General features: G+C 37.9%; 1 protein-coding gene across 4 annotated transcripts in view; it reads left to right on the plus strand.

Annotated features, from left to right (window-relative positions):
* FBLN1 (fibulin 1) overlaps positions 1-20,642 on the plus strand; it is an 80,182-nt gene that overhangs the window by 35,493 nt on the left and 24,047 nt on the right. For 3 of the 4 annotated variants that reach the window (XM_064517004.1, XM_026114022.2, XM_064517026.1), the window contains exons 7-14: positions 826-963; positions 3,205-3,342; positions 5,700-5,843; positions 6,770-6,898; positions 7,404-7,529; positions 8,122-8,241; positions 9,059-9,190; positions 9,750-9,873. In XM_064517004.1, coding sequence (XP_064373074.1) covers positions 826-963; positions 3,205-3,342; positions 5,700-5,843; positions 6,770-6,898; positions 7,404-7,529; positions 8,122-8,241; positions 9,059-9,190; positions 9,750-9,873 — 1,051 coding nt within the window. Of the gene's footprint in view, positions 1-825; positions 964-3,204; positions 3,343-5,699; positions 5,844-6,769; positions 6,899-7,403; positions 7,530-8,121; positions 8,242-9,058; positions 9,191-9,749; positions 9,874-15,870; positions 16,314-20,642 lie in introns of those variants that run through there. The other variant, XM_064517009.1, reaches the window with a different exon arrangement.

Genomic DNA, 20,642 nt, shown 5'->3' on the forward strand with positions numbered 1-20,642 from the left:
GCCTAGGTGCCTTCTGTTGCTGATTGAGATAAATAGACACTTCGAGGGCACAGTTCATCTCACCTATTTTCAGTGTGAATTCTAGGATGAGAAGCATTCCTCCTTAGGTGTGCCTCTTTCTCTCATTTACTGAAAATGGAGTCTAGATAAGTAGCTCTGGTTAAAAACTTGAAAATATAAAATAGGTACTGATGATTGGTCAGATTAACACTAACCAAAGGTGAAGCAAAAAAAGGAAGAACTTTTTCATGTGACAGAGAATTAAACTAATACTCACTGCCGTACAATATTGTGGATGCCAAATATTTTGATGGATTCAAAAAGAAAATGAAAAAAAACATGAAATATCTATCAGTAGCTAGAAAGCTGGAACTTGCAAGCTGTGGCTCAGAGAATCCCTAAGCCATATGTGAGGGGGAACTAAAACAAGGGAAGAATTTCTGAGTTTGCCTCATTCATGAAAACACACTAATCATCTGCTACAGGACCCAGTCAGAGATTTTTAGGTATTGGCCCTTTGCTCTCAGCCCGTACAACTTCCCTCTGTTCTTCAGTAAAGTTCAGTGAATCAGCATTCTTAAGTATTGTAACCAGTGGGGTCAAAATGTCCTGACTGACTAACACTTTGAGAACAGAAAAGAGTAACCAACCATGCTTTGGGTGTGTGAGTGTGAGACAAAATCCGCACCGTTCTTTGTATCCAGTTGCTCAAAGTAATGACTGGCCGAAGGTGTGCCCACAATCTAGCTTTTGAGCTCATCTCTACCCAGTAATTTTGTTTCTTAGTTAGTCTCCTTTTTTGTTTTTCTGTTTTTTTCCCCCTAGATATTAATGAATGTATCACTGGGGCACACAGCTGTGGGATTGGACAAACTTGTATCAATACGTTAGGATCCTTTCGCTGTCAACGTGACACGAGCTGTGGAACTGGTTATGAACTAACTGATGACAGTCGTTGCAAAGGTATGTCCTGGGCTGACAAATTAGCTTTCCAGACATACATATGAATAAGTACATCATTGTGTCCTGTTCTTTTACATTTTGGGAAGTATGTGTGTAATTTGTAGTTGCATGGAGACATGCAGACAGTGCTAGTTCTTCTGGGACAGTAGTTTTCAACCTGTCACCTGGCAGATACTGATCAGGCTGTGAGTGGACTACTACTGAGACTTCCCAGAGGGATAACTACAGTTATTTTGCACTGGCAAGTTGTGTTCAGTCTGAAGACTGAAGCAGTTGAAGACCCAGCACCCACACTATATACATTCTTTTGGTGTTGACTCCCGGCCAGCTTTCATCCGGTCCTGTGAACTGATTGTTCATTAGTGACTGAAGTGCCTAAGTTGTGCTCCTGGAGTATTTCTAATGGTTTAGTTTCATCTGAAGGAATTTAGTGTGCACGCTTCTGAGTGTGAACCAAAGTGTGGTAAGTGGAGTAACCAGGTGATTTCATTTGTAAATGCTATTGCAGATGCATTTTTAAATCTTTCTAAATCTAATTTTTTAAGTCTTTATCCTCAGGAGGTTTACATTTATTACAAAGGGATTTGCTTTTTAATCACAACATTCTTAATGATTTAAAAATGAAAAAGGTTAAAAAACCACTTCTCGATATATCAGCTATGTTTGCAAACAAGGTAACAGTCTTTTTCTACTAAAGGAATGACTGATTTCGAGTCTCATCTAGCTCGAAGTATGCTATTATGTGTATCCGTAGCTTCACCAGACATGCTACCTTTGCACAGATAAAAATTAGCAGTAAACCCCATTTGATGTGGAATTGGTTTCCACTACAAAAAAAATGTTTTTCCCAAAGCTTAGAATTGTCTTTAAACAGGCTCAGTCCACTGTAATTTTACTCAACTGAATAAATGAATTCAGTGGAAATTCTGCATAAGTTTTTATTGTAGGAACTGATCAGAGATGTATAATAGATTGGAACTCCTTGTTCCCCCGCAACAAACTCTGAAACAGACCCAAAGAACATATAGACTATTTTTTTCAAAGCATTCTGGTCTAACTTTGATCCTTTTGAAGTAAAGCTTCTGCTGATTTGAATGACATCAGTTTAAGGCCAACAAATAGCTTACCAGCAAATATTAACAATCTTTCTCTGGTGGAAAAAAGGGAGTGCAGCCATTAAATTATGCATGCCATTAATGTTAGAAATTTCTTATCCGGATAAGATATGTTAATGCTGTTAATTATTAATGATATGTTAATAATGATAAAAGTAGAAATGCATAATCTTCATATATGTTTTTAAATGCTCTGTAAAATGACGTAGGAAATAGTTGTCTTGTTACTGAATTGCACAACATATAGAATGCTACTGCTTTTAATCCAGTTCAGTATTGACCCATCCTAAACTTCATAAGGGCTTCAGAATCATTATTTTATTCTTACAAAGCCTCAGAAATAAGCATTTGTAACTACTATTATCTTCATCTCATAGATGAGAAAGCTGAGGCATCCTCTTGCTAGAAAGTTTCTGCATTGTAATAGCTTCGGGAGTTGTCATGCCATCACGTTACAAGGTGGCAAACACGAAATTTTAGTTTTTATGTATGACAAGGTTACATTCCTGGATGGAACCTGGTTAGCCTTTGTCTGCTTAGTCTGCCTGATAGTTTACTCGCAAATATTTATTGTCTATACTGAACTGGAGAGGAATGTTAAAGTAAACGGAAATCATATTTCTGTGTGTTTTAAAGCAGACTGATGCAAGGAGGCCTTAATATGAATGAGAATCCAGGCCAATTAATTCACTTACAAAAGAAATGAACAATAGCCTACAGGATCTAAGATTAAAATTACAAAATGAACTTGAACATATAATTAAGTCTTACTGACTTCAAAGCTGAACCCATGTATAAGCACACTGCTGAACATGGTGCTTCAAGTGTGCTATAGTCATTTTGAATCATTTAATTGTGAGAACTAAATATGCAGTAGTATTATAAATGCACAGGCACATACATTTATAATGTTAATAAAGAACAATAAAGAAAATGTATTTTGCCTGTTTTTACTGAGATTCTGTTTGAGGCAGAAGGCCAGATTGACCCTGCTTCACTGCACTGAATTGCATGAAGGTAGACTAAGGATTAATCTGTCTGATGTTTTTAACTGTCTTATGTTTTAAATGTGATGAAAAAGCTTCTGTCAAACTCCTGCTAACAATTTTTTTTTGTGATGTACCAGATATTGACGAATGTGAGACTGGTACTCATAACTGCCCCCCCGATTTTATCTGTCAGAATACTCCAGGATCTTTCCGTTGCCGACCCAAGCTACAGTGCATGAATGGGTTTATACAAGATGCGCTAGGCAACTGTATTGGTAAGACATACTCTTATCTCAGTGAACACTTAGAGTTGTCTGTGAAATAAGTTATAGTTTCAGTGGGTGAGTTCTGAGCTTCTCAAGTCATTCTTTATGCATGTATACATTGCTCTGCGATGTCTTTTTTCTGCTCCTTTAAAGGCAGGGTTGATCCTACATGTAAGATTTATAGAAGAATACCATTTAAATAAAATATTTAAATACTAGCTCTGTATTTTTAAATGAGATTTGGGCACCTACGTCATTTAGTTGTGTTTGAACATTTTCCTTAAGTCTTTGGGGATTTTGTCTTGTACTTTGTCATGTACTTCTGAAACAGAATTTGTTAAAAAAAAATAGTGATATGTTTCCTCTCCTGATATCCAAATGGTTTTACCTAAAATTTAGTATAGAAAGCTGTAATTTATGGTATCCATAACACAGTTTGCTGATAATTGTGTGAAGTGGTTGTACAGATATATAGATCTTTCTAAACCCATCCACTTTAATTATAGTTTATGAAGAATCTTAATATGTATGAGAATGGTAGGCCAATTATAATACACTGTGTGTGGAGAGGAGTTTTATGGTAAAGACTGATTAGAATCTGTTGAGTTAATGCCTTGTTTCCAAGACTTGTCAAGTTATTGTGAGTCTCCTATAAAACAAAATTAAAACCTTTATATAAATATGTTAGAATTACTGGTTTTCAGCAGATTCTGAATGGAATTGTCTAATGTGATCTACAAATCTATCAGTTATTCCCTTGAGCCGTAGTTTCAAGTCTCAACCTAACTTTAAATTTCCCCAGCGGCATAGCATGTTTTGGACTTGTGGAACTGGCTGAGCAGCAGAAGCTGCCAATTCTAGCATATTGTCAGCCTCTCATTCTCCAGATCATATCATACCCTATGTTGCTGAAATCCGACACTGGGAACACTGGGACAGAAAACAAAATTGCATTCTATAAAATGAAGGGAACTCAGTGCTTGTGCACAACAGACTCTTTGAAGACTTACTTCTGACATACCTAGGGCCATGTCTACAGCTATCACAAATCAGCGTGTCTGCACTGACATTAGTGAAGCGGCACCAATTTGCAGCGGCAACAGTTATAGCCTCTAAAGTGCATTTGCTTAAAATAATTACCAAAACAATTTAATTGGCTGATTTTACAAATTGTGAATCAAATGCTGTTGGATGTGGTATTGAGGGGGAAAGAGTGTGAAAACTTTCCTGTCTTTCCAGTGACTTCATAAACTGAAAATTTTACACTCTACAGTGAGCTGAGCTAGGCCCGGCTAAAGGTTTGATGGTATTCTGTGTCCCATTCCCTGTCTTCGGATATCCATCATTTTGTAAGCTGGATACTTTGCTTAATATCGTACCAGCCAGAAAGTTCTACTTCTTGAACAGTGTTACTGTGTAAAATGATGATCATGGTGAGGAGAATTTTAGGCAGAGAAGTACTCACCTGAGGCTGGACTTTGTTGAAAATTATGGGATGCAGGGTGAAACAGGTGGAAACAATGCTATTCCTACAAAATATCAGGTCTTAAATACTTTAACATTTCCAGCTAGGGAAGGCTCTGTCAGTGCCTCCTGTAGCTCTGAGGAAAACCCTTTTTGATGATCTTCATTATCTACACATGCTGGCTTTGAAGAACAGCGAGTTCCTTGCCTTCTTGGCTGGTTGTACTGAACCAGATCATACTCAAAGATAGTTTAGTCACATCTCATTACTTTTTCTGGGGTTTTACTTTAAATAGGTTTTTTTCAGGCAAAGGATATAGGTGTCACAATGTGATACAATGTCCAGTTTGTGAAAAACAAACATCCATTTTCATGGACAGTAGAGAGATGCTTAATTTGTGAACACATAAATCAAGTATTCACTTTCTTGTATGTTTACACGGACAGTCTGTCATGAGATAAGGTAAGGTATTCATGGTGAATACTTATGAGCAGTAGTTTGTCTGTCTGTGAAAATGGAGTCACCTACTATGTCTACAAGCGCTTGCTACAGAATAGCTCATTCACTGTGACCCACAACCTGTGGACTTCAGCATAACTGGTTAAGATGATAAACTGAATTCTTGATCACCTCTTTGTACATTTGAGGAAGACTTTCAAAGGCTTTTAGACAAAAATACAAATTCCATACCCAATTTCCACTGCTTTTCAGTGGGATCTGGCCTTTCACTCATCTGCAGATCTTCACCCTCGAAGCATAATATTGGTGAAGCTAATGACACAAGTGTTTGTATTCTCCCATGGGTTCAGTTTTCCAGACATTAAAGGATGCAAGGAAAGCATCTCACCTTAAGCATCTGCAGAGAGTGGATAGTCAAACTGAATTGTTTGTGCTCTTGTAGATATCAATGAATGCCTGAGCACCAACATGCCGTGCCCAGCTGGGCAGATATGTATTAACACTGATGGCTCATACACCTGCCAAAGAATCTCACCCAGTTGTGGCCGAGGTTATCATCTCAATGAAGACGGAACAAGATGCGTAGGTAAGTAATACTTTTGAAGAAAAAAAGTTAAATGAAAATGAATCACAATTATTGTTTATCTTAACCAGTTCCTGCACTTGGACTGAGTTTTTCTCATTCATCAATTTCATCAATTATTGATCCTGTTCTTTCCTTCATGCTGGTCCCAGCAAGTAAAGGATGACAAGGATCACTTCTCTGTTCTTCAAATAATTCACAAAACCCTATATTCTGATAAAAGGAGAACTGATAATCATCCCCCAAATGGCATTAAGTAATGTATTGGAACAATGCTGCGTGGTTTAAAATCTCCCCAGTACAGAGGTCCAACACAAGGCCCACCTGCCACTTATTCCTCACAGAAGCCATTCAAGTGAGGCTGAAGGGCAAATATGCCTTGGGCTGGCCTTCAACTGAGGCGGCTTTTGCAAAGAGAGTTATTTTTGCATGTGTTTGCAGGGTTTTGTTAGATAGCTTTGGTCAGTTTTGTGTTTGCTACAATTATCATAACTCTACTGACTGTGTGCCTCCAACATCTTACACCAGCTAAAGATCTGTTCCATGAATACTGTGTGCATAATAAAATAATTTTGTACCTGATTTGCTCCAAAGATTGTCTGTTTTCCTGATTTCTTTTCCCTCCCAAGTCTATCAACATTAACAGGACATCTAAGAAATGCCTGTTTCAATAAGAACAGTTTGGACTTGTGATTCTGACCTTATTGAAGCTGGGAGCTAGATCAAAATCTTGCTTTCTGCTTTAAAACTCTGTACAACTGCTCCTGAAGGAAGTCCATGACACACTTGTCAGACAATTAGAATTTATATTTTTATTTTACAGATAGAAGAGGCACAAAAACAATGCAGCTCAGCTAAGAGTTTGCATGTTGCTTTTCTCTCAGTGTGCATGCTCCTAAGTGTACTTGCAATCACCTCTCTCTTTTTAGATGTGGATGAGTGCTCATCCTCTAATCAGCCATGTGGAGAAGGGCACGTTTGTATAAATGCCCCAGGCAATTACCGCTGTGAGTGCAAAGCTGGCTATTCTTTTGATGTCATCAGTAGAACTTGTATTGGTAAGTTGCACCTATTGCCTTGAAGTACATGCAGGATGGCATTTTAAAAAACGATCCGATGTAAAGAATGCTGTTGCTCTCTGCATAACCTCTTTCATCTGAATTTAAAATTGACTACTATATGATTTGTATAAATCTAATGCCATATTAAAGAGATGCTCATACTTCAAAGGAAGATGTATTAGTGTTGTCGACATGTTATCTGCTCTCCTGTTAAAAGGTAAGATTATGAGACAGCATGTAATTGTTTTCTGTGATACTTTTATATGCACCTACAGCAAAATATTCCTTTGAAAGATCAAAGCAACTTTCTTCTGTATATGTCTAATTCAATTATGCACTGGGATGCTTCTAAGTGAGCATTTTGAGCAAGTCCTTCCTTCTCAAGTGTAAAATTTAGATCTGGAAAATAAAAATCAATCTTTTATGACTACATTCTTTTCTGGAATACTGCTGCAGGGAAGGCAGCAAGTACACAGATCTCTGTATATATTTATCCTTGCAGATATCAATGAATGCAGACGCTATCCAGGCCGACTCTGTGCTCACAAGTGTGAGAATACTCCTGGTTCCTATTACTGCACTTGTACCATGGGATTCAAACTTTCAACTGACAGCAGGTCATGTGAAGGTGAGGGCGTCATACGCACAGGCCACATAATGTAAGATACAGCTGGTGCCTGCTTTGCTCTTCCTATGTTTTTAGGTCCTAAGACTACACTGGAATGGCATAAGAAATTGACCCAGTGTGGTCCATTTGATTACATGAATGCTCTTATGATTAATTGATGCTGTTGTAGGCCACACTTCCGCTTTATGGGCCTTCTTTGGCTGGACTGCATAGAGGTTTACTGCATTATGGAGGGTGATTTGACTAGATCAAATTCAAGACCTTCAAGACCAGTCTTGCTGATATCCAGATACAAAAATAGAAGTGTGGTCCTAATGACTTACTCCAAGTCACACTACACCTTGAAGAATGGTGGGAAATAATAGCACATTGTAGATTAATCTACAATGCCAGCCCCTGTTGAGAGTAACGTACCCAAGGGCCCTTATTTTCATCTTACGCGGTGACACACACACACCATCTTTTTCTCCATTAAAAACATTATTTTCCAAAATTTTGCTTCAGACCCATAAGACTGAGTCACATAGGAGACCTCAGGAGTGATGCATATAGCAAGAGATTAGGGTTTCAGATATACAATTTTGCATTTCAGATATAAATGAGTGTGAGAGCAGCCCCTGTAGTCAAGAGTGTGCCAACGTGTATGGCTCCTATCAGTGTTACTGCCGCCGTGGCTTTCAACTTAGTGACATTGATGGGATCTCATGTGAAGGTAAGAACGATGCCTTCTTTTCAGATAGGAGATGAATGAGCATTTCTTATTCACATCATACTGTAATTGTTACGTTTGATCCTCTTTGATACTTTTCTGTTAAACTATGAAACTGTACTTAATGAAGGACTCACACCCGTGTCCTATTTCTAGAAATATCTGTGCTTGCATGGCGTGAGTTTTGCTGTTTACACTGAACTGTAGTTTGGTGCACTTTGGTAATTTACCAGAAATGTTTTTCCAAAGAGCTAACAGGGTTTCATGTCCTCAGCAAGTGAAGATGCAGACATATTTTATTACATATGTAACATATAGTGTTTCTAGGTAGTAATTTATACAGCCTCTTTTTGTAGCTGGTTCTGAACTAGTGTGTAAGTAGGCTTTGCTTGAATACCAGGAGGATGTGGGTGTGACCTTTTGGACAAGATGTTAAATTTGGACTAAGGTCTCCTGGACTTAATATTTGTCCTCGGGCAAAACATCTCTTTTCAATTTCCTCATTTTAAAAAATGGGATTCCTCTCCTTCCCTTTTGTAAATTATTAGGATATGTGCCACTGTAAAGTGTTTATCATTGTCCATTTATAAAACAAAATCAAACCTTGTCTCCTGGAGTTTTGCATTGCTTTCATTTTTCCCCACACCTCCATTTATTCCTGACACCCTTTAGACTAGAGTCACCTCTGTCTGATGATCTTTCTCCTTACTCAGCTGTTAGCATCCCCAAGTGGTGTTTGAATCTCACAGTGGGAACCATAGATATTAACTTGGTTGAACTTCATGAACACATAGTAATCAGTGATGTTTTCTTTTTGCAGATATTGATGAATGTGCTTTACCTACTGGGGGGCATATCTGTTCCTTTCGATGTATTAATATTCCTGGGAGCTTTCAATGTACTTGTCCTTCCACTGGTTACAGGTTGGCACCCAATGCGCGCAACTGCCAAGGTAAGTTTGATAACTGTAGGGACACTTAAGTAGACTTTTGAAAAGTTCTAATTAGATTTTATGTTTTAAAATGTGTCTTTTTCAGCATTAAAGATAAAGAAGTAAACATCAGCTTAAAATCAAAACAGTGTTTTATAATAAACAGGATTCTGTGTAAAATTATCTTACAACTTATAGAATGCAGCAAAGAATACTCTTTATATAACATTTTTAAAGAATTCTAATGAACTCAGTGAAGATGAAGATCCCTGCTATGAAAAGATATGTTTTAATTTAACCATTAAAAGGAAATATCACCACGCTATAACCATTTCAGCAAATATTTAGGTCTTGTCCACTTAGTGGCACTGCTGCCCTTCCTTTTCCTGTTCTTACCTTGCTAGTCTTCTTGTTGGCTTAGTTTTCTTCCATTTTTTTTTTCTCTGGCCCTCCCCATCCTGTAATAACATTTAATTGCTCTTGGTATTGTACAGTACCTAATATGATATCTCCATCGCCTGGCACCTGCAAGTAAAGGAATGCTCATGTGGTTAATTCACTCATCTTTTCCATTTGGCAGATATTGATGAGTGTGTTGCAGAAACCCACAACTGCTCATTCAACGAGACCTGCTTTAACATCCAGGGGGGCTTTCGCTGTCTGTCTTTGGAATGCCCAGAAAATTACCGAAAATCAGGAGATACGTAAGTACTTTCTTTTTCAAGGTAGAATAGTTTTGTGGTGACATGATCTTCATTTCCCACTACTGCTGACTGACTATATACTTTGTTGGTAGGCCTACCCTATGTTTTGCACACACAGGTCTGGTCCCTTTCTTATGGTCCTGTTTCAGCCTAAAAAAAGATATTTCCTTAAAAAATAACATCAAGCTGACAGACAACACAGCTGATGCATGCCAGTGCTTTGCATTGTAATGATTTATAGAGGCATAATCTGATGTTCTCTGTCTATCTACCCTGCAGTCAACCGTTTAGGAGGCGTTACATTCAGCTTCAAAATTCTGACTTTTGTTTCCCTTCACACTCAGTCTTTGCTGGCTATTACACTCCAGTGAAAAACTCATTTTGTTTTTAGCTCCCTTTCTAAAGTCTTAACAGTGCTGTTGCAAAGCATTGCAAAAATGTCCTATTTTTAATGCCATTTCAGTATCACTGCTGTTAACAAGGCTGTGAACCCTAGCAAGGGTGGCATGTTAGTTGCTGCCTGTATTTGTGTCTTTTAACCAAGATCAGAGAACGCCTATGCGTTTGTGTGTTGAAAACATGAGACATAGGAATGGAAAGAGAGGCGAATCATTTACACCTATCCAATGGTGCTAGCAATGTGGTGAAATCCTTGCAGAATTTCAGTAGTGTAGCTAGAGCTTATGGCTAATACAGCTGACTGCTTTTCCTCCTGCCCCATGGCTTTATGGTAGCCCCCTACTCCAGCGGTTGTGCTGAAGGCTGCTCCACAGTCTCCCCATGTACCCCATACACAGGTAAGTGCATGCTCCACCAGCTAGGGAGGAAAGATGACAAACCACAGTGGTCATCAACCCACTAGTGCTCTGCACAGGCAATGCTCTTATGCCCGTCATCTCGTAGATAAGTTGGGTACTCTATACCTCCTCTGTAGAGCTAATGCTGTTCTTCCTCAGTAGGACCTTGTGGGGTTAGTTTCTGTTTAAATCTTAAGCTGTAAAATGCTGTATAGGTGGCATGGCAGGTGTATTTGATCAGAATGATGCAGAGGCAGTTCATACTATTAAAATACTCATATTTTTAGAAGTGTCAATAGTAATTAACATTTAAGTAATATTTGTCAAATCAGTAAGCAAAAAGTACCTCATGAGGCAGATGTTCTCTTTACTTGTAATATTGTTTGTTCATTTGTATCCTAATTAAAAAAAAAAATCAGTCATTTGCAATGGGCCACTAAGCAGAATTAGCAGATTTTCACTCTCATGAACATTGCTGAGTTGCAGAGTTCATAAAAAAAATCATATCACATTCTGTTTCTGTTGTAGACTTTTTCAGTTATCTTTTCCTTCCCCAAAACAGTTTCTCAGTTGTTATTCTCTTAATTTTCTTATTTTTCCTGAATTCATCTTCTTTTTCCTCCATATTTTTATGCATGTGTTAAAATTAATGGCTATTTGAGATTTAAGGGATCCTTTTTGGAAGTAGTAGAATGTCTGCATTGTTTTTCTAAGTCTGGGTTTTTGGGGCCCTGTGATCACATACTCTGCCTAACTCAGACTCACAGAGAGAGACTCCTCTGATGTGCTAGGTCTATAATTAAGCTGAGTCAGACAAAAGCCCTGCAACTGCTTAGTGGAGTTCTGATTTTAATTCTTTGAGTTATTATCTTGTTGGATTTAGTAGGTTTGCTCCTCTCAACATCTACAGACACAATTGCTAAATTTATCATAGCAATATGTTCACATAAACCAAAGAATATGAGTTCATTACACTTATGGCAAAAATCCATGTTAGGTCAATGGCGAGATTAGGTAGTTTCATACTAAGCCAGTATGAGAGTATTTTACCAGCATTTGAGAAACAGGATGAAGGGCAAGTATTGGATTACTTTGTGTCCCTTGGGGAACAATCCCATAAGGCTATTCTTTTGCACCCTTTCTACATTCACACTAACGTACATATTCTTGAATCATTTATCTTGGCATATATAACCCAACATAGGGTACTATGGACTGGTAGGTAGCATATCTTCGTTAGCATTTGTATGATAATGACATTAAATTAAATTGCTTTTTCACTTAACCTTGTGCCAAGATTCTAAAATCAAAATCGCTGGCTTCTCTTAACATTTTATCTATTAAAGATACCAGTTGCTTCTCTTTTTGATTCAAAACACATTCCAGGTTTACCAACTTGGCACGTCACAAGAAAGACAAAACATTTTCCGTTCCCATCAAGTTGGCACTTCACAGGACTTCGTACTCTATTCCCAATATGTTTTTCAGGACAGCTATATTTTAATAGGCCTCAGCCCTACAAATACAAGCTTGTTCTTTCTAATTTTTACTTAAAATCCTTATATACAAGCAACAACAACCCTCAGTGATCCAAAAACTTCCTTACCTAATACCTTGAAAATGGAGATTTTGCATGGTGGCTATTCCAGTGGTAACTGCTATTAAGTGAAGTAATCACAGTATCATCAAATGATGTAGGTTGAAAGTTCAGAATGCTGCAAAAATATCCCAAGCTTCATGAACAAACACAATACGTAACCTTCCTCAAATATCCAGCAAAGTGCCTGGCACAGTGTGGTCCTTAATGGTAACAATTTTATTAAAGGTCTTATCTCTTTTACTTAAGTTCTACATGTTTTTTTTTTTTTCTTGAGTAGCCTATAGGCTTGGTGTTTTTCCAAGGATAATTAAGATTTACTGCTACTCACAATAGGACTTAACTTGCTGTACTCCCCTTGCCAAAGACTTTTTTGTTTTCAAATTGCAGAATAATTAAATTCTCTTTATGTGACACTTACGTCAAACATTTGTAGTATTTAGGCCAAGGAAAACAGTAGAAAAGATAAAGAAGTGGTTATGGCAGTATGTCAGAAATGTATGCTGCATTGAGCCAGAATGGGAAATATTCTTATATTCTATATTCTCCGAAAAACAAAATCTCTCTGTTCTTGGTAGTTTTATTTTCCTTTGTCAGTAACCAATATTTGGTACATAAAAGTTATCCTACCACTAATTCTTTGCAGCCAGTATTTCAGCCAAGTAAAATAACTTAAGAGAAAAGAGTAACAAGCGATACAGGGAGCTAAAACAATCAGGAATTAATGCAGGAATAGGTTTTTAGCAGTGCTGTGTGCTTATTTTTCAAGCCCATGTGCCTAATTGCGGAGGTTTGCAGGAATTATAAAGACATATTTAGAACTGTTTCCCTGCAAAGTATTTTATGTTTTACTTGCTCTGTGGCTTGTATTCGTTTGGTAGCAGATTGCCCCCTCCTCAGCGCTTCCCCTTTTAAATAGGCTCCTTTAGTGCTCTTACCCACAGCGACACTTCGTGGTAGCAGGGCGCAGTAGCTGTATGGCCAGCTAATCCGTAGTGAGATACCACAGAGCTGGAGCAGCATCCGTGGTCTCGGTCTGCTCATTCACTAGCAGTAGGTTGTTAAATTCCCCTACCATATGATTTCCTTCTGCCCACTAAAGGGAAGCATTTAAAATAAGGTCTAGAGGGTACACTGGGATTTAAGTGCTCACTGTTTGTTGCTGTTGTGGTGCATGACCCCCAAATGAACCCTGGTTCTTGAAAGCGGTAGTATTTGCTGTCTCTTCTTTGTGTTTATTTAATGGAAAAATTAGTACACATTAACTAAACCTGTAGTGAAGCGTGCAGTGTGTGTTGCGTACCACCAACAATAAAGATAAAAAATGATCAGTTCCAAATAATTCTAACTCCTACCCACAGCCATATCTCTCTCCACAGATAACTTTCCAAATCAGCAGAAGGCCCTTTTTCAAATCTTAGGAAGTTGGGAGCTTTGTGGGTTTTTTTTTTTTTTAAATTCTAGCTATTATCATAAAGTATATTTTACTTTTATAAAAGAATAAATCATGGCATCTTTATGAGCATGTAAATGCTTCCAAAAAGATTGACATGAAGAAAACATTTTCAGTCAAGAAATTAAAAGTCTTAACTTGCTTCCTGCTTTCAACAATACCGAGTAGCTTCATGATTTCATTTCAACAAAGCCAAATAAATTAATGACATTTCAGAAAAGAATGCAAAAGTCACTATACTTAAAAAGATTCAAGAGTATCCACGCCTAATTAGATGGCCATTCTATGAGGACTTGTGCATGCTCTTTACACAGATGAATAAAATTAATAATGCATTTAAGTCTTCAAAGGATTGCTTTGTACTTTGGTTTGCAAATAGTGTTAAAAGAAAACATAAATTAACTGAACAACTGAGGGTACTTTTAACCACTTTTTTTTTGAAATAGTTGTTCTGCATATAATGAGAAGTTTCTGGAATTCAGGTCACCATGAACTGTCAAGGAGCAAAGTGGTGCTTGCTTATGAGCCACAGTTCTGTTGTTACCAGATACTTCTGGTAAGAACTCAACTGAATGTGTCAAAATAAAATAAATGAAAAGGGCACTCAAGATTTCTTACCATGCTTTGAGGAAGAAAGAAGCAATCCATGCTTTCATGCTGGAACATTTCTTTGTAGAGAAAAAGCTTTTGCAGTAATAGTATTCCTGAATAAATCTTTCAGGTTCCAAAACCTCGACCTGTGGACTGAGTATTGCTTTTCAATTGAGAGAATGCTGTACCTAATTTATTTGATGCATGGCTGTGCACAAGGCAGGTTTGGAGCTAAATGCACAATCTTTTCATCCCCAAATTTTGCAAAGTCAACATCCAGCTCTGATCATAAAGTCTAGCTCTACTTCTGGCATAAAATGCAGGACTCAAGCACCTGTTTGAGGAGACATTCAGATACCAGAGTGAATTTGGTGATTTGGGCAGGTCGTCAATCAATTCACATCATCTTTCTTTCATGTGATTTTCTAAATACTTCTCAAACCCACCAGCTGGCACGATATGTTAAATACTGATTAATATGCTGGTAAACTTTGACACTCTTTAGTAACTGTGACATATTAATACATATACCTGTCTATGCCATGTTTTACAGGATTAGCAGGAAGGAGATTGCTCCTTCCATGTAGGTCATAATTTCCAGTGCTGACATTGGGACTGATTTTGTTGTTCATTTTCAGTCTGTATGGGTGACCTCTTACTAGTCCTCTGGATGTGTTTCTGTAATACAGCACCTATTGATAAGGAAATAAAACAGCAATTAGCAAAGGGCAACTTTCTCACTCGCTGGCATCATTCCTGTGACTCAAGCCTGTTATTATAAGAGTGGACTGAATGTGTAGGGCACGTGCTGGAGATGTCAGGCTGTTGGACCTTGTTTTCAGTGCTTGCTTAGATGTGTGTTAGACTGACTTAACTTGGTTCTCCTAGTGGCACAGAGAAATACAGTGCTACATCAGGGGGAGAAAGGAGATTTTTCTTTGAAGCAAATAAACCAAAACATACAGGCAGTGTTGGAAAAAAGATTTGCATTCTTCTGTACACTGTCAAGTGGTGAACCTACACAGTGCAGTATCTGGAGTGCGCCTTCTCTCTTGGAAAGACCAGCACCTTGTAAGCATTCGTGGTGGTTTTCAGAATACTTTGCTGTCTTAAAATCTAACCCTCTAAGGACATCCCAGATAGGACATGTTCAACTGACTAATCACTTAAGATCTTTTCCTTTATTTAACCTATGTCCAGTCAACAAAGGAATAAAACTTAAAAAATAGAAAAAAAACCCTGTATTCTCTTGAGGAAGATTCTAAATGCAAATAAACTCTCACCCACGATGAGATGTGAGACTTAATTCATCAGTGCATGCAAAGAAAGGGCAACACTTCTTAAAATGGCAACTCTCCTCCAAAAGCACCAACTACAGACACATTCATCTTTATTTAATAAATGTCCGTTTGCAATATGACTGAGCTGTCAGGCTGAAGAATGGATAGAGTATGCAAGTCAACGTATCTTTTCCCATCCCCACTGCCCTTGCTTTCCTATCACGCTTGCTAAATGTACGCTAATCTTCCTCTTGTCTTGTGTTCTCACTTTTCTTGCAGTCGCTGTGAGCGCTTGCCTTGTAATGAAAATAAGGAGTGCCAGAGCCTGCCTCTGAGAATAACCTACTATCACCTCTCTTTTCCTACCAACATTCAAGTACCCACCGACATTTTCCGCATGGGCCCTTCCAATGCTGTCCCTGGGGATAAAATTCTACTGTCCATCATCAGCGGGAACCAGGAGGGTTTTTTCACCACAAAAAAAGTGAACAACCACAGTGGCATTGTGGTCATGCAGCAGCAAATCACAGAGCCCAGAGACCTTCTTCTGACCATTCAAATGCAACTTTTCCGCCATGGAACTGTCAACACATTTATTGCCAAACTTTTTATCTTTGTCTCTGCACAGCTTTGATCCCTAACTTGCAGGCATCAGTGGCTACCTTTTCTCTTTTGACAGTAGCTTTTTTTTTTCCAGTTTTAATAAAGTTGTAGTTCATCTATTGCATGCTGCACTTGCATTTTATTTGCCATCATCATTACAGTTCTCCACTTTCCTCCATTACTGAATAGCTCAATTGGGAAGATTCTTGTGTGCTGTACATCATTATAGAAAGCCAAAATAGTCAGTAGCTTATTATCTGAATATGTTGAAGATTGAACTGTTAATTTGCTTCACAGAGCAGTGGAGTTGGTTTCATTTGATGATACACAGCTGCATATGTTTAGGTCTGAATTTTCAAAACAGCAATCGATACCTAATTTGAGCTACCTAAACTGACATCTTTATAGAGAGTTTCATCATCTGGGGGGCAATTTCTGAAAATAAAAATCTATTAAAAGGGCATAACAGGTCCTTGGAACCTCAGAGGCACACCAACACACACATCAGTTTGAAAATGTAGAGTAGGACTCTCAACTTGCAATAATCATTGCTCTTTTGTAGCCAGTGAGCCTGTGCTGATTTACACCAGCTGCAAATTCCAATTCTAACTTTTAAGGATGGTACAAAAGAGAATCTCCTCTAATGAGAATTTAATTTAGAGATATTTCATCTTCCTTTCTATGGAATTTTCACTGAATTGAACAGTTAATGATAGGAAAGCAGCAGTGAACTCCTAACAGCATTCAAGTAGTAGCAGAGAGCACCTTGCTATTTCACAGGCCACATCCTGAGAACTGTCTACATGAACATTTGATAAAGATGTGTAGTTGGTCTCATAGTATTTTCCTCTCTCTAACTTCCATATCAGAACTGATAACTTTGCAACTGTAAAGAGTTTTCTTTCTTTTTTTAACTACCAGCCCTGAAAGGTCATCCAGAATTTCAAAAGCCAAATCTTACTTCTTTTACTTTCGTGACACCAAGAACAAGGTAGACAATGCAGCTGGGATTTCTTTGAAAATATGATGATTATGAGCTGCAAAAGAATTCATTTTACTCTTCAGTCGTTGTATTAATAAATATTAAAAGCTCAGGCCCTGAGGTATGATCCAAAAATTAATGCTCTTTGACACTGTCCTGGGCTCAGATATCTCTGTCCTACATAGACAGACTGGTCAATCCATAGCTGAGTGAGGAATAATCCATGTGTATGTATATCTACAAAAAACCCTGGCTATGTAAATACAGACAGTGCAGCCAAGAAACAAGGTTAGAAACTGGGAACCTTCTAAATCAAGATCACAAGCCTTATCACCTGAACACAAGGAATTACTCTATTAGCTGTAAGCTGCAGGCTCTTAGACTCATTGTCAGCCAAGGACTAGACTGGGACATGGTAGCAGCACTCTGCCAGACTGTTACATGCTCTCTAAGGCAAAGTTTATCCCAGCTGGCTGACAGGAGTTCAAGTCCCACGAGGAATGCCAATGTTTAATGAGTCTGTTGACACATATTTATAAAGCTGCCAGAAGTTGCCAGTGGGGATAGAGTCCCAGCTTTCAATATTGAAAGCACAAACCCATGCTACTCAAGCTAATGGGGTTTCTTACCACCACAGAAGATGCTCATATATAAATGCCCTCTGGCTACCAGTTCATTATGAGGCCATAATTAAGTAGAATAAAGACTCAAAAATAAACTTAATCTATGCAAGCGTTAATATATATTTGTTTGGCAGGAAAATAAGGGAGTGTAAGAATGTGGCCCTCGATATTGTAACATGCTACCATATACTATCATTTTATTGTATGCTTGCACTCAGCAAGCAATTTAAGAACACAGAGCTCAGATTCTACTGTATTAGATACTTTAATGCTGCAATGTAGTTGGAACTTTTAAGAACATTTAATTATATAACACCACTTATGTGCATGGGTCTTTCCAAATGAAAATGAAGTCGGAGCTCCTGGTCCAAAGATCATACTAATTAAATCAGACAGAGAGTATGAAAAAGAATGACACCAGATGCCAGGAGGAAAGAAAAAAATGTATTCAAGAAAGCATTATTTGCACAACAATCAGAACAACTGGGCTGTTTCTTAACTTTTTTCTTTTTTTGAATGAAAAAAAGCATGGAGGAGGTGCCAGCTGCAGAGCTGTAATTCATGATAGAGGGCAAACTTCAAGGAAAGATTTGAATAAAGAAAGTTCTCAGCACATAGGAAAAAACTATTGTCAGTCACAGTGCCCACTATAGGAGGACGGAAGCAATAAGAAAAGCATCAGCTAACCAGAAGATAAAATGCAAACATGATGTGTACAGATAAAATCAAAAGAGTATTTTGAGAGCAGAGCACATCATTAATAATAAATATTAAGAATTTGAAATAGATGCTAGTTGTGAAAGAAATTGTTCCAAGAGACGTGTAAAGATCCACAGTCCAAGCAATGGGAGAAAGAAGTGTTACTAACTGCATTTTGGATATGCTGGTACAGTTAGCAGAGATCCCAAGAGAAAGGAGTTCAGAGAATGAAAATTTAGATGGGGGAAAAGGAAAGCACAAACTTGAGCTTCGCAGTGAGGACAGAGCGAAAAGAAAAGCTGCAGGATTTGTAAGAGGAAAGAGAAACAACACAGAGAAATAGAAATGACACAAAAGTCTAAGTCTGCCATGTATATAGTTGCAGACTGGATGGATCTAGAAACTAGTTACAGTTAGCCACAGACACAAACAAATCACTTGTGGTTGTTGTGATCCTCAGTTTCCATACACAGAATATCTAATTCATGTCAGAATGCTTTACTCTATTGAATCAGGAGTGAGAACTATGAATGTAAGTCATGTTTAGGACTTCATCTTTAACAAATTAATGACTCTATTGGATGGGAATTTCAGAAACGTTTGTATTTGTCAAATGTTGTTCCAACTGGAGTCAAGAGTAAAGCTCCCTTCCCTTTTAATGGGAGCAAAGGCAGACCAATACTGAATGCTTCAGACATTCCCACCAGAATGTTTTTGCATACCAATTCTATTGTTTAAATACAGCTTTGAAAATTCATGATGCTGTTTTATGTATTATGTTGGTACTTTGTAAGTAACAAAGTCACAAAATGAGGTATGCAAGTCACTGCTTTTTGGTGTCACTGAAACCTTTAGATGATGCCATAAGTCATTCCTTATGTGCTATGTAAGACAAAGAGAAAAACTTTTAAAGAAATGTTTCAGAATCTGTAAACATGTTACTGGAAGTAAAACCAGACTGACTTGGCTGTTATTACTCCAGCTCAGCAGGATTGTGAGGAAAGATTCAGTGTTTGTTTGTATGGCTGCACAAGTGTAAATGCCTGTTAAATTCCATATACACAATAGGAAGGAAGAGAGAGAGAGAAAAATAAACATGACTGATGATGAACATGACACTTTGCTTCAGTTCTATTTGTTACATGTTTTGAAACAGACTATTTTACACTGGAACTAGACTGTGTAATTTAGCTGATCCTTACTCTGCACATGTGAGGGTCAACTAGCTGGAGGTCCTTTCTTCGTTTGAAGCTAGGGTTTAAAATAAGCAGCTGTAATTTGTTACCTTAGGTCAGGCTATTAAGTCCATATATCCAGAATTAATTCATTCTAAAATGACCAGCATTTCAGCAGAAAGCCTTTTTCTGAACCCTATGACATGTCTAGGAAACCATGAAATGCTTCCCACCAAGATGAAGGTGGGAAGTAAAAGGTCTCTCCTGGCTTGTATCTGCATTCTCCATCTCCAGTCTCAAAACATCAGCTATGGAATGAGAATAACAAGCTTGACTCAGCTGGTGTAAATTAACCCAGCTTCATTGCCTTCCCTTGGACTATGCCAGCTCTTATCTGTTGAAGCATGATTTCCTTAAAGTTGATTCGTATTTTTTCTTTTATCTTTATTTTTGCTTCATACAAAATCAGCATGTTCAATTTTGTTTTCTTTGATGAGCAAACATGGGTAGCATATAATAAGAAGTTACTGATGTATTTATTATTAATAGAGCCATTAAGTCCCTTTGAACATTTGAAAAACGATGGCTTGTAGATGTGGACTTGGGTAACATGTTTTGAAAAGGGCAAGAGCCATTTGTTTCTAGAGATATTTGACAAACTAAAGCCTCAATTTTTATTTCCCTCTTACTCAGTGAATTTTTCTTCCTTTCAGTCTTTAATTCCCTCTCTCTGACACTGCAGTCTTTTCTTTTCTCTGCTTAAAAATATGAAGAAATGGGCAGGTCAAAGTTGAGATCATTTGTGGGGCTTAGTCACAATGTAAGTCCCAGCATAGTCCTTTCATCTCTCCTGAACACAGACTGGGTATTGTGTGAAGTTCTTGAACTGTAAGTGACTTTAAATTCACTCTAGTGGACAAGGGTGAGAAGAAGTCATTTAACTTTTAATAGACTTTCAGGGACGAATGA

The sequence above is a fragment of the Dromaius novaehollandiae genome, chromosome 1 (assembly GCF_036370855.1).
Source record: "Dromaius novaehollandiae isolate bDroNov1 chromosome 1, bDroNov1.hap1, whole genome shotgun sequence".
Classification (NCBI taxonomy): domain Eukaryota; kingdom Metazoa; phylum Chordata; class Aves; order Casuariiformes; family Dromaiidae; genus Dromaius; species Dromaius novaehollandiae.